The 11,838-nt window shown below is 38.4% G+C and overlaps 1 protein-coding gene across 1 annotated transcript in view; it reads left to right on the top strand.

Annotated features, from left to right (window-relative positions):
* Nucleotides 1–616: 616 nt before the first annotated feature.
* CDC5L (cell division cycle 5 like) overlaps nucleotides 617–11,838 on the top strand; it is a 38,263-nt gene continuing 27,041 nt past the window's right edge. The window contains exons 1-6 of the mRNA XM_006926485.3: nucleotides 617–786; nucleotides 3,107–3,210; nucleotides 4,246–4,407; nucleotides 4,996–5,123; nucleotides 6,714–6,813; nucleotides 11,536–11,754. Coding sequence (XP_006926547.1) covers nucleotides 742–786; nucleotides 3,107–3,210; nucleotides 4,246–4,407; nucleotides 4,996–5,123; nucleotides 6,714–6,813; nucleotides 11,536–11,754 — 758 coding nt within the window. The 5' untranslated portion in view covers nucleotides 617–741. The remainder of the gene's footprint in view (nucleotides 787–3,106; nucleotides 3,211–4,245; nucleotides 4,408–4,995; nucleotides 5,124–6,713; nucleotides 6,814–11,535; nucleotides 11,755–11,838) is intronic.

Raw genomic sequence — 11,838 nt, 5'->3', positions numbered from 1 at the left:
TGTTGGGGGTGGAGTGGGCAGGAGGTAACGGTCATACATCCTACAGAGGGTTTCTGGGACAACCACTGACCACCAAGAGTTGTCTTTCTTGTAATAACAGTTGCCACTTTTTTTGAGCAGTTACTATGTATCAGATACTGTGCTAGGTTCCTGCTCTTATTTTTTAGGACAACCCTATGAGATTGGTACAATTTTCTCTACAGGTTAGGACATTTAGGCTTAAAGAAGCTATTGCCTTTTCCTAAGTATTCTGTGCACAAATTCCTATTAGTTAAATGCCTAATAAAGTGCTAAGTTAATAATTAACGAAAGCTCTTTTTAGACCTGCTGGGCTGAAACACCGCACGAGTGACGGTCCCACTAGGTGACGTCACGACCGAGCCTACCACTATATTCTCTCTCTAAAAGCCACGGCCGATACATCGCGAGGGCCGTTTTCTTCCAACCTGTCTGGACATGCGCGCGGCGTAGTGCGCTTCGGCTAGAGCGGTTTGATGGTTTTCTGTCCGTTTTCCTACAACACAGCTTTAACAACAAGGCACTTATTTTTAGTTCAGCCACCCGAGTTCTCGCGATATTTGCGACTCTGCTCCCCGCCCACCGCCTTGCGCCTGCGCAGATCTTCACAAAGCAGAAGGTCGTGACTGGAGGAAGTGCCTGCTCTCGGTCCCGTGGCCCTAGCGTCGTTACTACTTCTGCGAACCTCCTCTCGGCCGCTTGCCGAGACACTCCGCCGCCAAGATGCCTCGAATTATGATTAAGGGGGGCGTGTGGAGGAATACCGAGGTAAGTCCCGTTTTCCCGCCGTCCGCTGCCCTTCGTCCCCTCCGGCAGCCTTTGCGCACGCGCGGGGAGGTCGGTGAGGCCAGGAGGATGCCCTGCAGGGTCTGCGGGGCGGTGGTGGGGATCGGGCAACGCGGGGCAGACCCTCTGGGCCTTTACCTAGTGCTTGACCCTCCGTTATCTGAGCATCTCAAAGACAGGGACCGTCATTTCACCATCTGACTACCTGCCGGGCACTTGTTAGGCCCCCGGTGGATATTTGTTGAATTGAGGACGCGCCTCGCTTCCTGGAGGAACTCAGAGTATGGAGGGGGAGATAGGACATCGACGAGAGTTGGTTTCATGGTGTACCCGGGCACCGTGCCTCTCCTTGATAACTCAAAAATAAAGAAGTGCTGTGGTCACAACTTTGTTTCTTCACTGACTTCCATGCAAAGGGAAAGCAGCTTAAATGCCAGATTCGAATTGCCCATTTATGCCCGCATACCGCTGGTTATCTGTTATCAAGGCATAACTTGTTTGTCCTCCTGAAAGATCCCAAGGCCTGTCTCTTCCTGTCACTCCTCCTCAGCCTGGATAGAAGCCAGATGGGATAAACTGACTACAGCAATTTCTTTGCTTCCAGAAATGTAGCGGGTAATGCCAATGGTGAGCCGAAGAGCAATAGAGAGGGAGTAAAATAGAAATAACGTATTAGTGCAGTTTGTGTTTAGAGTGCACTGAGCTTGTCAGTTTCTGGAGCACATATCTTTTCGTGATCTGTGTCTTTTTATATCTCGTGCTATCTTTAAATATTCTCCTACTGCTTGGCATCTTTCACCCTCCTTCAAAACTCAGTTCAGGAGCTCTTCCTGGAAATTTTGCCCATTCATCCTGTAAAAATTAGTTGCAGCCCCCATTGCACTTATGGCTCCTATTTCATTCATTTGTTATTGCTTGCTTTGTCTTTTTGCAAGCATCGTATCCTTTTATGTGATGCTGGATAAGTTGCTTAACCTCTCAGGACTTCATTTTCTTTTTCATTTTTCTAATGGGGATGATAATACCTACTTCTCCAGGATTAAACGAGTAGATATATTTGGAATATTTAGAACAGAGTCTGACACACAGTAGGCTTTAAGTAAATGCTAGTTGCTATTTCTTTCCCCCAACAGACAGCACTGCAAGAGAACCAGATCTTTGTATCCTTAGAACTTAGGCCAGTAACCAACGTGAAATAGGTTGCTTGGCAAATGTTTGTAGAATGAATCTAGTAGGGTAGATAACTGCTATTATACACACAGTTGAAGATGTGTTTAAGTATAGTAGTACTGCAACAAAGTTACAAATAAAGTCAGGAATAACCTTGCCTCACAGCTTACAGAGGGAACCAAGCTATTTAAATTGGAGAAGAGATAGTTTCTGGGGGAGAGACAGATGTACAAAATCAAGTAACAGCAGGATTCTTCTGCAGTGGCCAAAGCCCTGCAGTCTTTTTTTTTTTTTTTTTTTAAATCTTCTCCTGCAGTCTTTTTTTTAATCTCTGATGAGGGGAAGGTGGAGTGGAGTGGAGTAGCTCATATACGAGGCATATAGCTCAAGTTTAATGTGGAAAAAATTCTAAAAGCAGAATGCCCCAAGTGCATTCATCTTTGGCTCTGTTATTCCTGGTGTCTGGCTTAGCTTGCTGGCCTCCTCTGGGATTCAGATTGGTTAATTACATATCAGAATGGGTGCTGTGGTGAAATAGTATTTAGAGAGAGCTGATTGGTGAGGTGGGAGAGAAATACTTAATTCTTAGATTAGACCTGAGATGTGTTTTCTTGGGTCAGAGAGGGGGTTATGGGACTGGGGAGAGAATGCCATTTGTAAATTGGAGGCAGGAAGCCTAGATTGGAGATTAGAGTCATTAGAGTCTTGACTTGCTTCTTGAGGGTTGGATTTGTCCTATTCACTTCAAGACCTTGTACAAGGTAGGTGTTCAGGAAATGTTTTTTGAATGAATTAGTGAATGAGCTGGACACATTGGAGAATACTTTTTGTTGGTCTCTATCAAGTATGGATTCTCAGATTGGGTTGTACTCATCCCAATTTATTGGGGGAGGAGAGTTGTGCGTAAGGGAGGGTAAGGTGTCCTTATAAGAGATATTTTCTTAATTTCTTACATTTTGCTGATTCTGGCTTGCTGTTACGATAGTAAATGAGGTTTTTGTACTTTTTTTTTTTAAACCTAGGAAACGTGTGTGTCTTTCTCGCCAGCTACCTTGTCAGAGTTAATTTAAATTTTTTCACTTGTAGTTTTGTGATTAAATATACTGTTTTTCTTCGACAATTTTTTTTTTAGGATGAAATTCTGAAAGCAGCGGTAATGAAATATGGGAAAAACCAGTGGTCTAGGATTGCCTCACTGCTGCACAGAAAATCAGCAAAGCAGTGCAAAGCCAGATGGTATGTGCCAGTTAAAGAGTGGAAAGCAGAAACCGACCTTCATTATGATGATGAAAATGTCAGTTCTTTGAACCTTACCCAAGAAAGCAGGCATTGTGATATAATAGAAAGGATGGAGTGAGAGATGAGAATTTAGATTTAAGACTTAGCTGTCACTTGCTTCCTATGTGATTTTGGGCAAGCTCTTTTTCTGCCTGTTTCCTCCCAATTGGAATAATAATATTTGGCCCTAACTGATGGAGATACAAGGCTCAAGTGAGTTAATGTGTTTGAGAGTGCTTTGTGAAGCATAAAATAAATCTGCTTTTAGGTACGGATGAATTCCAGTTTATAAATAGATTGTGTTCCAGAAAGTTTAAAAGTTGGTTAGAACTTACTTTCCCAAAGAAATAAATGATAAATGGTAATTAATTTTCTAGGCTAGTTCACAGTGAGTTTCTTCATAATATAATCGAAATAATATACATTTGCTGCCCTAAAATATAATATAACTCAACACTACACCTGGGGTGTCTCCTTTGAAGTCACAGGGTAGTGGACATGTTAAACTTTTTACATGTGTTTGTGGCATGAGTGATCTGGCCTCTACCCTGACCCATGTACCAGGATCACATTTTGAATTCTACAGTTGAGTGACCTAATTTTCTAGGCACCTGGTTAGGGGAAAGGATCAGAATGTAGTGATTGGACTCCAAAGAGGAAGATGGTCCTCAGCATGAAGAAGTGGTTTTGATTTCTGCCCTAATGTTTGGTAATGCTTATTTATATCTCATTTGCCAGCTTCTCATCCAGCTAAATAGATTGGGTGGAAAAGGTGAGTTGGGTGGGGCATTAGACAGATAATGGCAGTAATTTTAAGTTTAAAAACACATCAAACAAATTCACGAATATTCTGATGTAAAAACACAGCTTTCGTAATTGAAGGATGAGAATTTCCTTGTGTTTTTCAGACACTAGAATTCTGTGTCTAATGTATAAATAAGATATTCATGTTGGATGACTGATTAATGTATAAAATTGTATTTTTTAAAATAGGTATGAGTGGCTGGATCCAAGCATTAAGAAAACGGAATGGTCCAGAGAAGAAGAGGAAAAACTCCTGCACTTGGCCAAGTTGATGCCAACACAGTGGAGGACCATCGCTCCAATCATTGGAAGAACGGCTGCCCAGTGCTTGGAGCACTATGAATTTCTTCTGTAAGTGAATCTCCAAAAGCAGTATTAAAATGTGTGCATATCTTCTGAATGAGGCTGAATAAACTTTAGCATTTTCTATCTTTAAACATTTAGTTACAGACCTGAGTAAAGCTAACTAAGTTAAAGCTATTGGATTATATATTCCAAATTTCATGTGGTTGATCAAAATTGTTTTTTATTATGTACTTTTAAGAAAATAATTTAGGACTATTAAACAAATCATAGAAAACCTGGGAAAAAATAGTAAAACAAATAAAAATCACCCATAATCACCTTGTTGAGAGTTAACCAATGGAAGATTTTGGTTCTTCAGTAATAGTGGTTGTTGTTTGTTGCTGTTTTTTTTTTGGTATGGCTGCTCTGCATTTATGATAAAGTGGCTGCTTGGATCCTCTTTTTAGTGAATGGAAATGCGGAAATTAGAAGTAATTTAGATACCATCTCTTTCAGGTGAAGCAATAGTAGAAATGCTCTATTTTGTCAGTGCCCATCATTGGGTTTTTGAAAGAAAGTGCCAGTGCTAGGAAACATGGTATTTCTAAGACTAAATGGTATGATGGTATGACTAACTCAATTGGACTCTTCTAGGGATAAAGCTGCCCAAAGAGACAATGAAGAGGAAACAACAGATGATCCACGAAAACTTAAACCTGGAGAAATAGATCCAAATCCAGAAACAAAACCAGCACGGCCTGATCCAATTGATATGGACGAGGGTAAGTGTATGCTTGTGAAGACCTTATTTCTTTCTTTGGTAACCATATACTCCTCAGGTTTCTTTTGAACTCTTTTAGTTTCTTTCTAAACTCTGACTTTTTAGAATCCCAGTTTAATCTGTACTTGTATTTTAAGTCTCTAAATGTGTCCAGTTTTCTATTATAGAGTAATTGCTGTTTTTGGACGGTATTTCTTTATCTTCTAATTTTTCAATTCATTTAAAAAGTAGTGTAATACTAATGGACAGATTTTCTGGAGGCTAGAGGTAAGCACTTGAAGATCCTTTATTCTCATTTCCATTCTGTGGAGAGGGCCAAGAAGTTAAGATATTGGTCCTTAATCCTATTTACTTCTTTGACTTTAGGCAGATAATTTAATTTTTGAAAAAACAGCACTGTGATGGAGACTTATGATGACTCCTTAAGACATTGAATCAAGAATCAGAAGAACTAGGTTTTAGACTCATTTTAGACTCAGCCACTTATTAGCTGTTTGACCTTAGGCAAGTCATATAATCTGTCTGAGCTTTGATTCCATTTCCTGCCAGATGGAGAATAATATCTGTCTTACCTTACAGGATTGTTGTGAAGCATTTAATGAATATTTGTTGAGTTTTTAACATTTAAAAGTTTGGTGGGAGTGGTTCATAAAGGCAGACATGGCTTGTCTAGCTGCATCGTTGTCACATGGGGAACTTTTAAAAAACAAGTACTATGGCCTCCCTTGAAGATAATTGAATCAGTAATTTGGGGAGTGGAGGAGTGATCCTGGAATCTGAGTATTTTAAAAGTTCTGTTGCGATTCCATTGGATAGCCGTGTATAGGAATTGGTCTAAAGCAGCGGTCCCCAACCTTTTTGCCACCAGGGACTGGTGTTCCTATAAGAATTTAATGCTTGATGGTCTGAGGTGGAGTTGAGGCGGTGATGCTAGCTCTGGGGAGCAGCTGCAAATGCAGATGAAGCTTTGCTCACTTGCCTGCCACTCTCCTGCTGTGTGGCCTGGTTCCTAACAGGCCACTGACTGGTACGGGTCTACAGCCTGGGGTTTAGGGACCCCTGGTCTAAGGCATCAGTAATGATGTTTATTCCACTTTGGGGAGCCATGGAAAATGTACTGGAGGAGAGAGATAGTTCTGAGGAAAGAAAGGTGTATATAATGAAGATTATCAATTTCCTTATAATTAGTAGTTTTGTAGTATTGCACAGTTTGTGCTGTGCCAGTTAGTAGAGGATAATGAAGGATATGATAATTATAGCCACTGTTTCATGAATATTGCTAGATGCTTTACTTACCTATTTTGCTTTACTTATCTTTTCTCAATATCCCTGTGAAGTAGGTATTGTTCTCCTTTTATAGATGATGAAACAAGCTCAGGGAGAATTAGTTATCCAGGGTCACGTAGCTAGCAAGTGTTGGGCCTGGTTTTTAACTCACATATTTCTCATTTTAAAACCCAGGCTATTTCCATTATGCTATACCATATGATGATTATGTGTGGGTTTTTCATCTTAAGCATTAGGGTATGCCTCTCACATACCTTGCTTTTGTTGGAGAACAACTTAGTTTTTCTTCTTTTTATTTTTGCAGATGAACTTGAGATGCTTTCTGAAGCTAGAGCCCGCCTGGCTAATACTCAGGGAAAGAAGGCCAAAAGGAAAGCAAGAGAGAAACAGTTGGAAGAAGCAAGGTATGGTTGTTTCCATCTGTAGTTGATCAATTAGTCTTTGCATCCTTTGGCTCAGTAAAACTGCATGATTTATCCAACCCTGTTGGGTGAGTAATAATTAGAATACTCAATTCCAATTTTGCTAATATTATTTAGTTTCTTTATTACTTTGGAAAAGTGTTATTTTTCCCCCTAACCATTTCAGAATATAGAAAAAAATAACATTAAAAAATTTTTTTGGTACAGTATGGCAGAAGTTCATTCAGTATGTTGGATTTTTCTGTTAGCATGGGAGAGCTACATTTGTTGTAGCCATCTTGGAGTCAGCTGGCTAGAGGACATATAAAGCTGTGTGACTTTTGCATGATTGCCAGTTAGTTACTCTCTTTGATTAGTGTAGGGCAGGCACTGGCTTAAAATAGGAAACTTGACAACACAGAAGGAGTTAATGAACCTTAAATTAAATTTTAGGCTCTCACAGAAATTTTTATTTAAAAAGTGTGAGAATTAAGTATTGCCCTTTATTCCAGGTTTTTTCCACTTTCCCCTCCTTTCTCTCTTTTGGTTAGAGCTGTGATTGACATCATTACTAATGGCCCAAAACCTAAGAGGAAGTGTATAAAGGTATAACTTGAATTGTATAAGAGCTTATTAGCTTTTAGAATCAGACCTGCATGGCTGTTTTTTGTGGTCTTCAAACCAGGAGGTGCTTACCGACCTAATGACTAGCGTTGTCTTGATGGTTTCCCCAATAATGACTTTGAAGTGCCAGATCCTGGAAAGGAGGATTCTTTCATGCCTAAGGATGTTTGGCACTAGCCCAGAATAGTAACTTAGGATGGGAGTATGACTGGCTTGGGACAGTAAACAGAAACCAGGAGGAGTTACTAAATTTCTTGCCCAGTCTCAGCCACCTTTCTGTTCTGTACACTAGTTAGGGTTAAATAATGTAAGGTTGAAAAAAATTCACTTTTCTATTTTTGTCCATGGTTGGTTGTGAACCAAAATATTTTGAGCCTTTCAGCCATGTGGATTGGGCCTGGGATGTGGCAAGCGTGCATATATGAAAAATCTATGGCTGCCGTTGCTTGCCTTAAATAAATTTTTTGAGGTTTAAATTTACACTACACTTCCTTGTAGATTTTCTTGAAGTGTCTACACATTTTTATAACTTATGTTTTACATATATCTAGTAATAGACTCGATTGGTCTGTATGCAAAATGCAGTGCAGGTCTTTTTAAATGCTAAATTACAGATCTGTTTTACAACTTAAAACTTTTTATTAATTATAAAAATAATATAATTTTCTTTCAGTATTGTTCAGTTTTATTTTTTGGGCATGGTTATATTCGCTTAGTAGTATATTGCAAATGTTTTCTATTGTTATTTACAGTCTTTAAGTCCTTTATGTAAAGAATGAGGTTTCTTTAATTTTTGGAATGTCCTTCCAAACCTTTCTTTTTCAGTAGAGATGTACATTTATGTGTATGTACACAGAAAATAACATTTATGTAAGATTCGATCATACTGTATGTTTATACTATTTTGATGAGAGGTCTGCTGTTAATCTTATTGAGGTTCCTTGTAAGTAATGAATCATTTTTCTTTTGCTGCTTTCAAGATTTTCTCCCTGTCTTTGGCTTTCAGCATCGTTAACTTGATGTTTCTGTTCGTAGATTTCTTTAAATTTTTCTTCCTTGGAGTTTTGAGCTTTCTGGATGTGTAGATTAACGGTATTTTCAATAAGCTTAGGAAATTTTCAGCCATTATTTTTTGAAATATTTTATTTTGTTCCCTTTTTTCTTTCCTCTCCTTTTGTGCATATGTTGGTGCACTTACTGGTGTCTCACATTTCTATGAGGCTCTGTTCATATTTCTTCTTATTTTCCTCTGTTCTTCAGATTGCGTAACCTTTATCCATCTGTCTTCAAGTTCGCTAATTCTTCTGTCAGTTTGAATCTACCGTTGAGCCTCTCTAATGAAATTTTCATTTCAGCTTTATATTTTTTTAACTCCAGTACTTCTATTTGGTTCTTTTTAATCATTTCTATCTCTTTACTGATATTTTCTATTTGATGCAACATTGTCATCATACTTTACTCCTTTAATCATGGTTTCCTTTTGTTCTTTGAACATATTTCTAATGGCTTCTTTGAAGTCTGTCTGTTAAATATGACATCTGGTAGCTCTCACAGTTTCTGTTGCCTGCTTTTTTTCTTGGTACATGGGTCATGCTCTCTTGTTTCTTCGCATGCCTCATAATTTTTTATTGAGAACTGTAGAACTTAGAAGATATATTTTAGCAGTTCTGGGTACTAGTCTTCTCCCCACCCCTTTTTGTTAGTGTTATTTCCTTGTTTATTTGCTTAGTGACTGGCTGGATTATTTAGTGATGTCTGTTCTCCCTTACCTCCCTTCAGAAATGTGAAGCTTCCCATCTTCTCATGAGAGTGCAGTCTTGGGTTTGCCCACAGTTACCCTGGATGACTCGGTTTTGACAGGACTTTGACATCTTTTTCTCTGGCTACACACAGTTGTTAAACTCTTCTAATTGCCTACTAATTGCTTTATTGTTTTCAGCAGTGTCCTGGGGCATAAATTTCTCCACAAACTGATTCAGTCAGATTTGGGCTCCTTTGAAGGGACAGTTTCAGATGTCAGTGTTCGATATTTGTTCTGACTCCAGGGGGACTCCTCCCACCTGTCTCTTTCTGTGTTTCTTTCTGGCGCACTAGTGGACTTACAGCTTAGCCTGTATCTGCAATGAATTTTTCAGTTTCTTCCCAGTTGCATTTAACTACAACTTCCACCGTTTTTGAGAGTGAGCCTGGGCTTGAACTTATTCATGATGTGTTCCAAATGAAGTTAGTGTCTTTGGGGAGAGATTTGGAGTTCTCTGTTTTACTACTGCACTCTGATGTGCTTGTCTGTGAGTGACACCCACACATTAGGAGCTAAGTGCTTGGTGGTGGTGGGGGGGTGGGTAGCAGCCCTAGCTCTCTTTGGCCTACCTCTCCCAGCATGGAATCCTCATCCCCCAATCACGGGCAAGGGCTGTTGAGGTTCCATTATGTTTAGCAGCGTTGTGCACAAGATAGAGCCTCTGGGCAGATGAAGGCAGCCACTACTTCTCTGCTGCCCTAGATCAAACTAGATTCTCCAATAGGTCTCTATCTGGAGGCAGGATTAAAAAGTGTTGGTATCTTGCCCTTCCTGGAATGAAAGCCCACTTGGGAGTTGGAGGGGAGCCAGAATCCTGTGTTCTTGGTTGAGGCACCTGTGTGGAGTAGAATTTTAACCTCCCTGAGCTGAGAGGGAGGAAAAGAAAAAGGAGTGGATCTAGATTCAGATATCACAGACTCTCACTTTTCTTACCAAGTTTTAGATTTTCTTGAATAAATGCTGTTTCATTTGCTTTATGCCCTTAGGATCCTTTTCAGAGACTTAAAATTATTAAAAAAAATTTTTTTACTAGTTTTCATCAGTTTTCCTGGGAAATGGGTCTGCAGAGCCTCAAGCTGGAAGTTGCTTCTGTGTACTGTTTTGTAAATTTACTTCCCCCCCTTGAATATTGTGAATAACTTTTATAATCATTAAGTATTTAAAACGATAGCATCATGGGAAAGTACAAAGAAAAAAGTAAAAAGTAAACGAAATTTCAACTTTCAGTGATTATCACTGTTAATATTTTGGTGGACATCCTTCACATATCCCCACATATTCACTGATAAATATGCATATAGTATTTACATGCTGCTCTGTAACATGTAAACTTCATAACAATACACAGTGTGTCTTGGGCATATAAGTTTTTTAAAGGTTATATGAAGGCTTATAATAACCTATCTTATAACTATGTTATAAATTCACTTAACTAATTTCTTATTGTTGAATGTTTAGATTATGTCTAGTTATCCACTCTTATGAGTAGTGCCAAGGGAATAGTCTTGTAGCTAAGTCCTTATTCATGTTCTTAATTATTTCCTTAGGCTAAAGACTGAGGAGGAAGTTGCTGGGTTTAAAAATGTGAAAAACTTTAGTATTTTAATGTATATTTCTAAATTGTCTCTGGAGACAGCTACACCAGTTTACTTTCTTATTACCAGTGTGGGAGAGTGTCTACTTTTTGTACCCTTGCCATTAAAACAAAACAAAAAGCTTAATGTTATTAATTAGATATACAAAAATGGTACTTGTTGATTTAATTTGTGATTTTTAAATTATTAAAATTTGTCATTTTAGCAATTCATATTTTTTTCCTCAGTGAACTGTTTATTTCCTCTTGTTCTTTTTTCCCTTGGTTATATTTTTAAAGAACTTGCATAGATTCTTTATATCTAACCATTCCTAATATTAATTGCAAGTATTTTTTCTCATTTGCTTTATTAATTTTGTTTTATGATTTTTTAAAGAGTGCTACAGAGATATAAAATTTAAATTTCAAAGCCATTGATATTTTTCTTTATTCTTTATTTAATTTATAGTTAGTGAATACATTCTCATCCAGAGATAAAATAACATATAGTTCCTTGTGGGTTTTTTTGTTTTAGTGTGTCTGTATGTGCACATGTGATTACATATGTACCTTTAAATCGAAACTGAACTATATATTGGTGAATGGTATGAGGTGAAGATTTATTTCTTTCTCAAATAACCAATGAGTTTTCTTAACTCTATTGGATAATCCATCCCTTCCCCATGGCACTTGATTTTTGAGATGATCTTATGTTCTTTTTCTTCAGGCGTCTTGCTGCCCTCCAAAAGAGAAGAGAACTTCGAGCAGCTGGTATAGAAATTCAGAAGAAGAGAAAAAAGAAGAGAGGAGTTGATTATAATGCTGAAATCCCATTTGAAAAAAAGCCTGCTCTTGGTTTCTATGATACTTCTGAGGAAAACTACCAGGCTCTTGATGCAGATTTCAGGAAGTTAAGACAGCAGGATCTTGATGGAGAGCTAAGATCGTAAGTTGCTTTTCTGATTTTGAAAACGGAAAGGTATAGTTGGAATTTTATGGAGGGCCAAGTATCATTGTCAGCCGGATTTTT

Source organism: Pteropus alecto, unplaced genomic scaffold (assembly GCF_000325575.1).
Source record: "Pteropus alecto unplaced genomic scaffold, ASM32557v1 scaffold7, whole genome shotgun sequence".
NCBI lineage: Eukaryota > Metazoa > Chordata > Mammalia > Chiroptera > Pteropodidae > Pteropus > Pteropus alecto.
The sequence above is the reverse complement of the archived record's forward strand: the minus strand, read 5'-3'. Positions and strand labels throughout refer to the sequence as shown.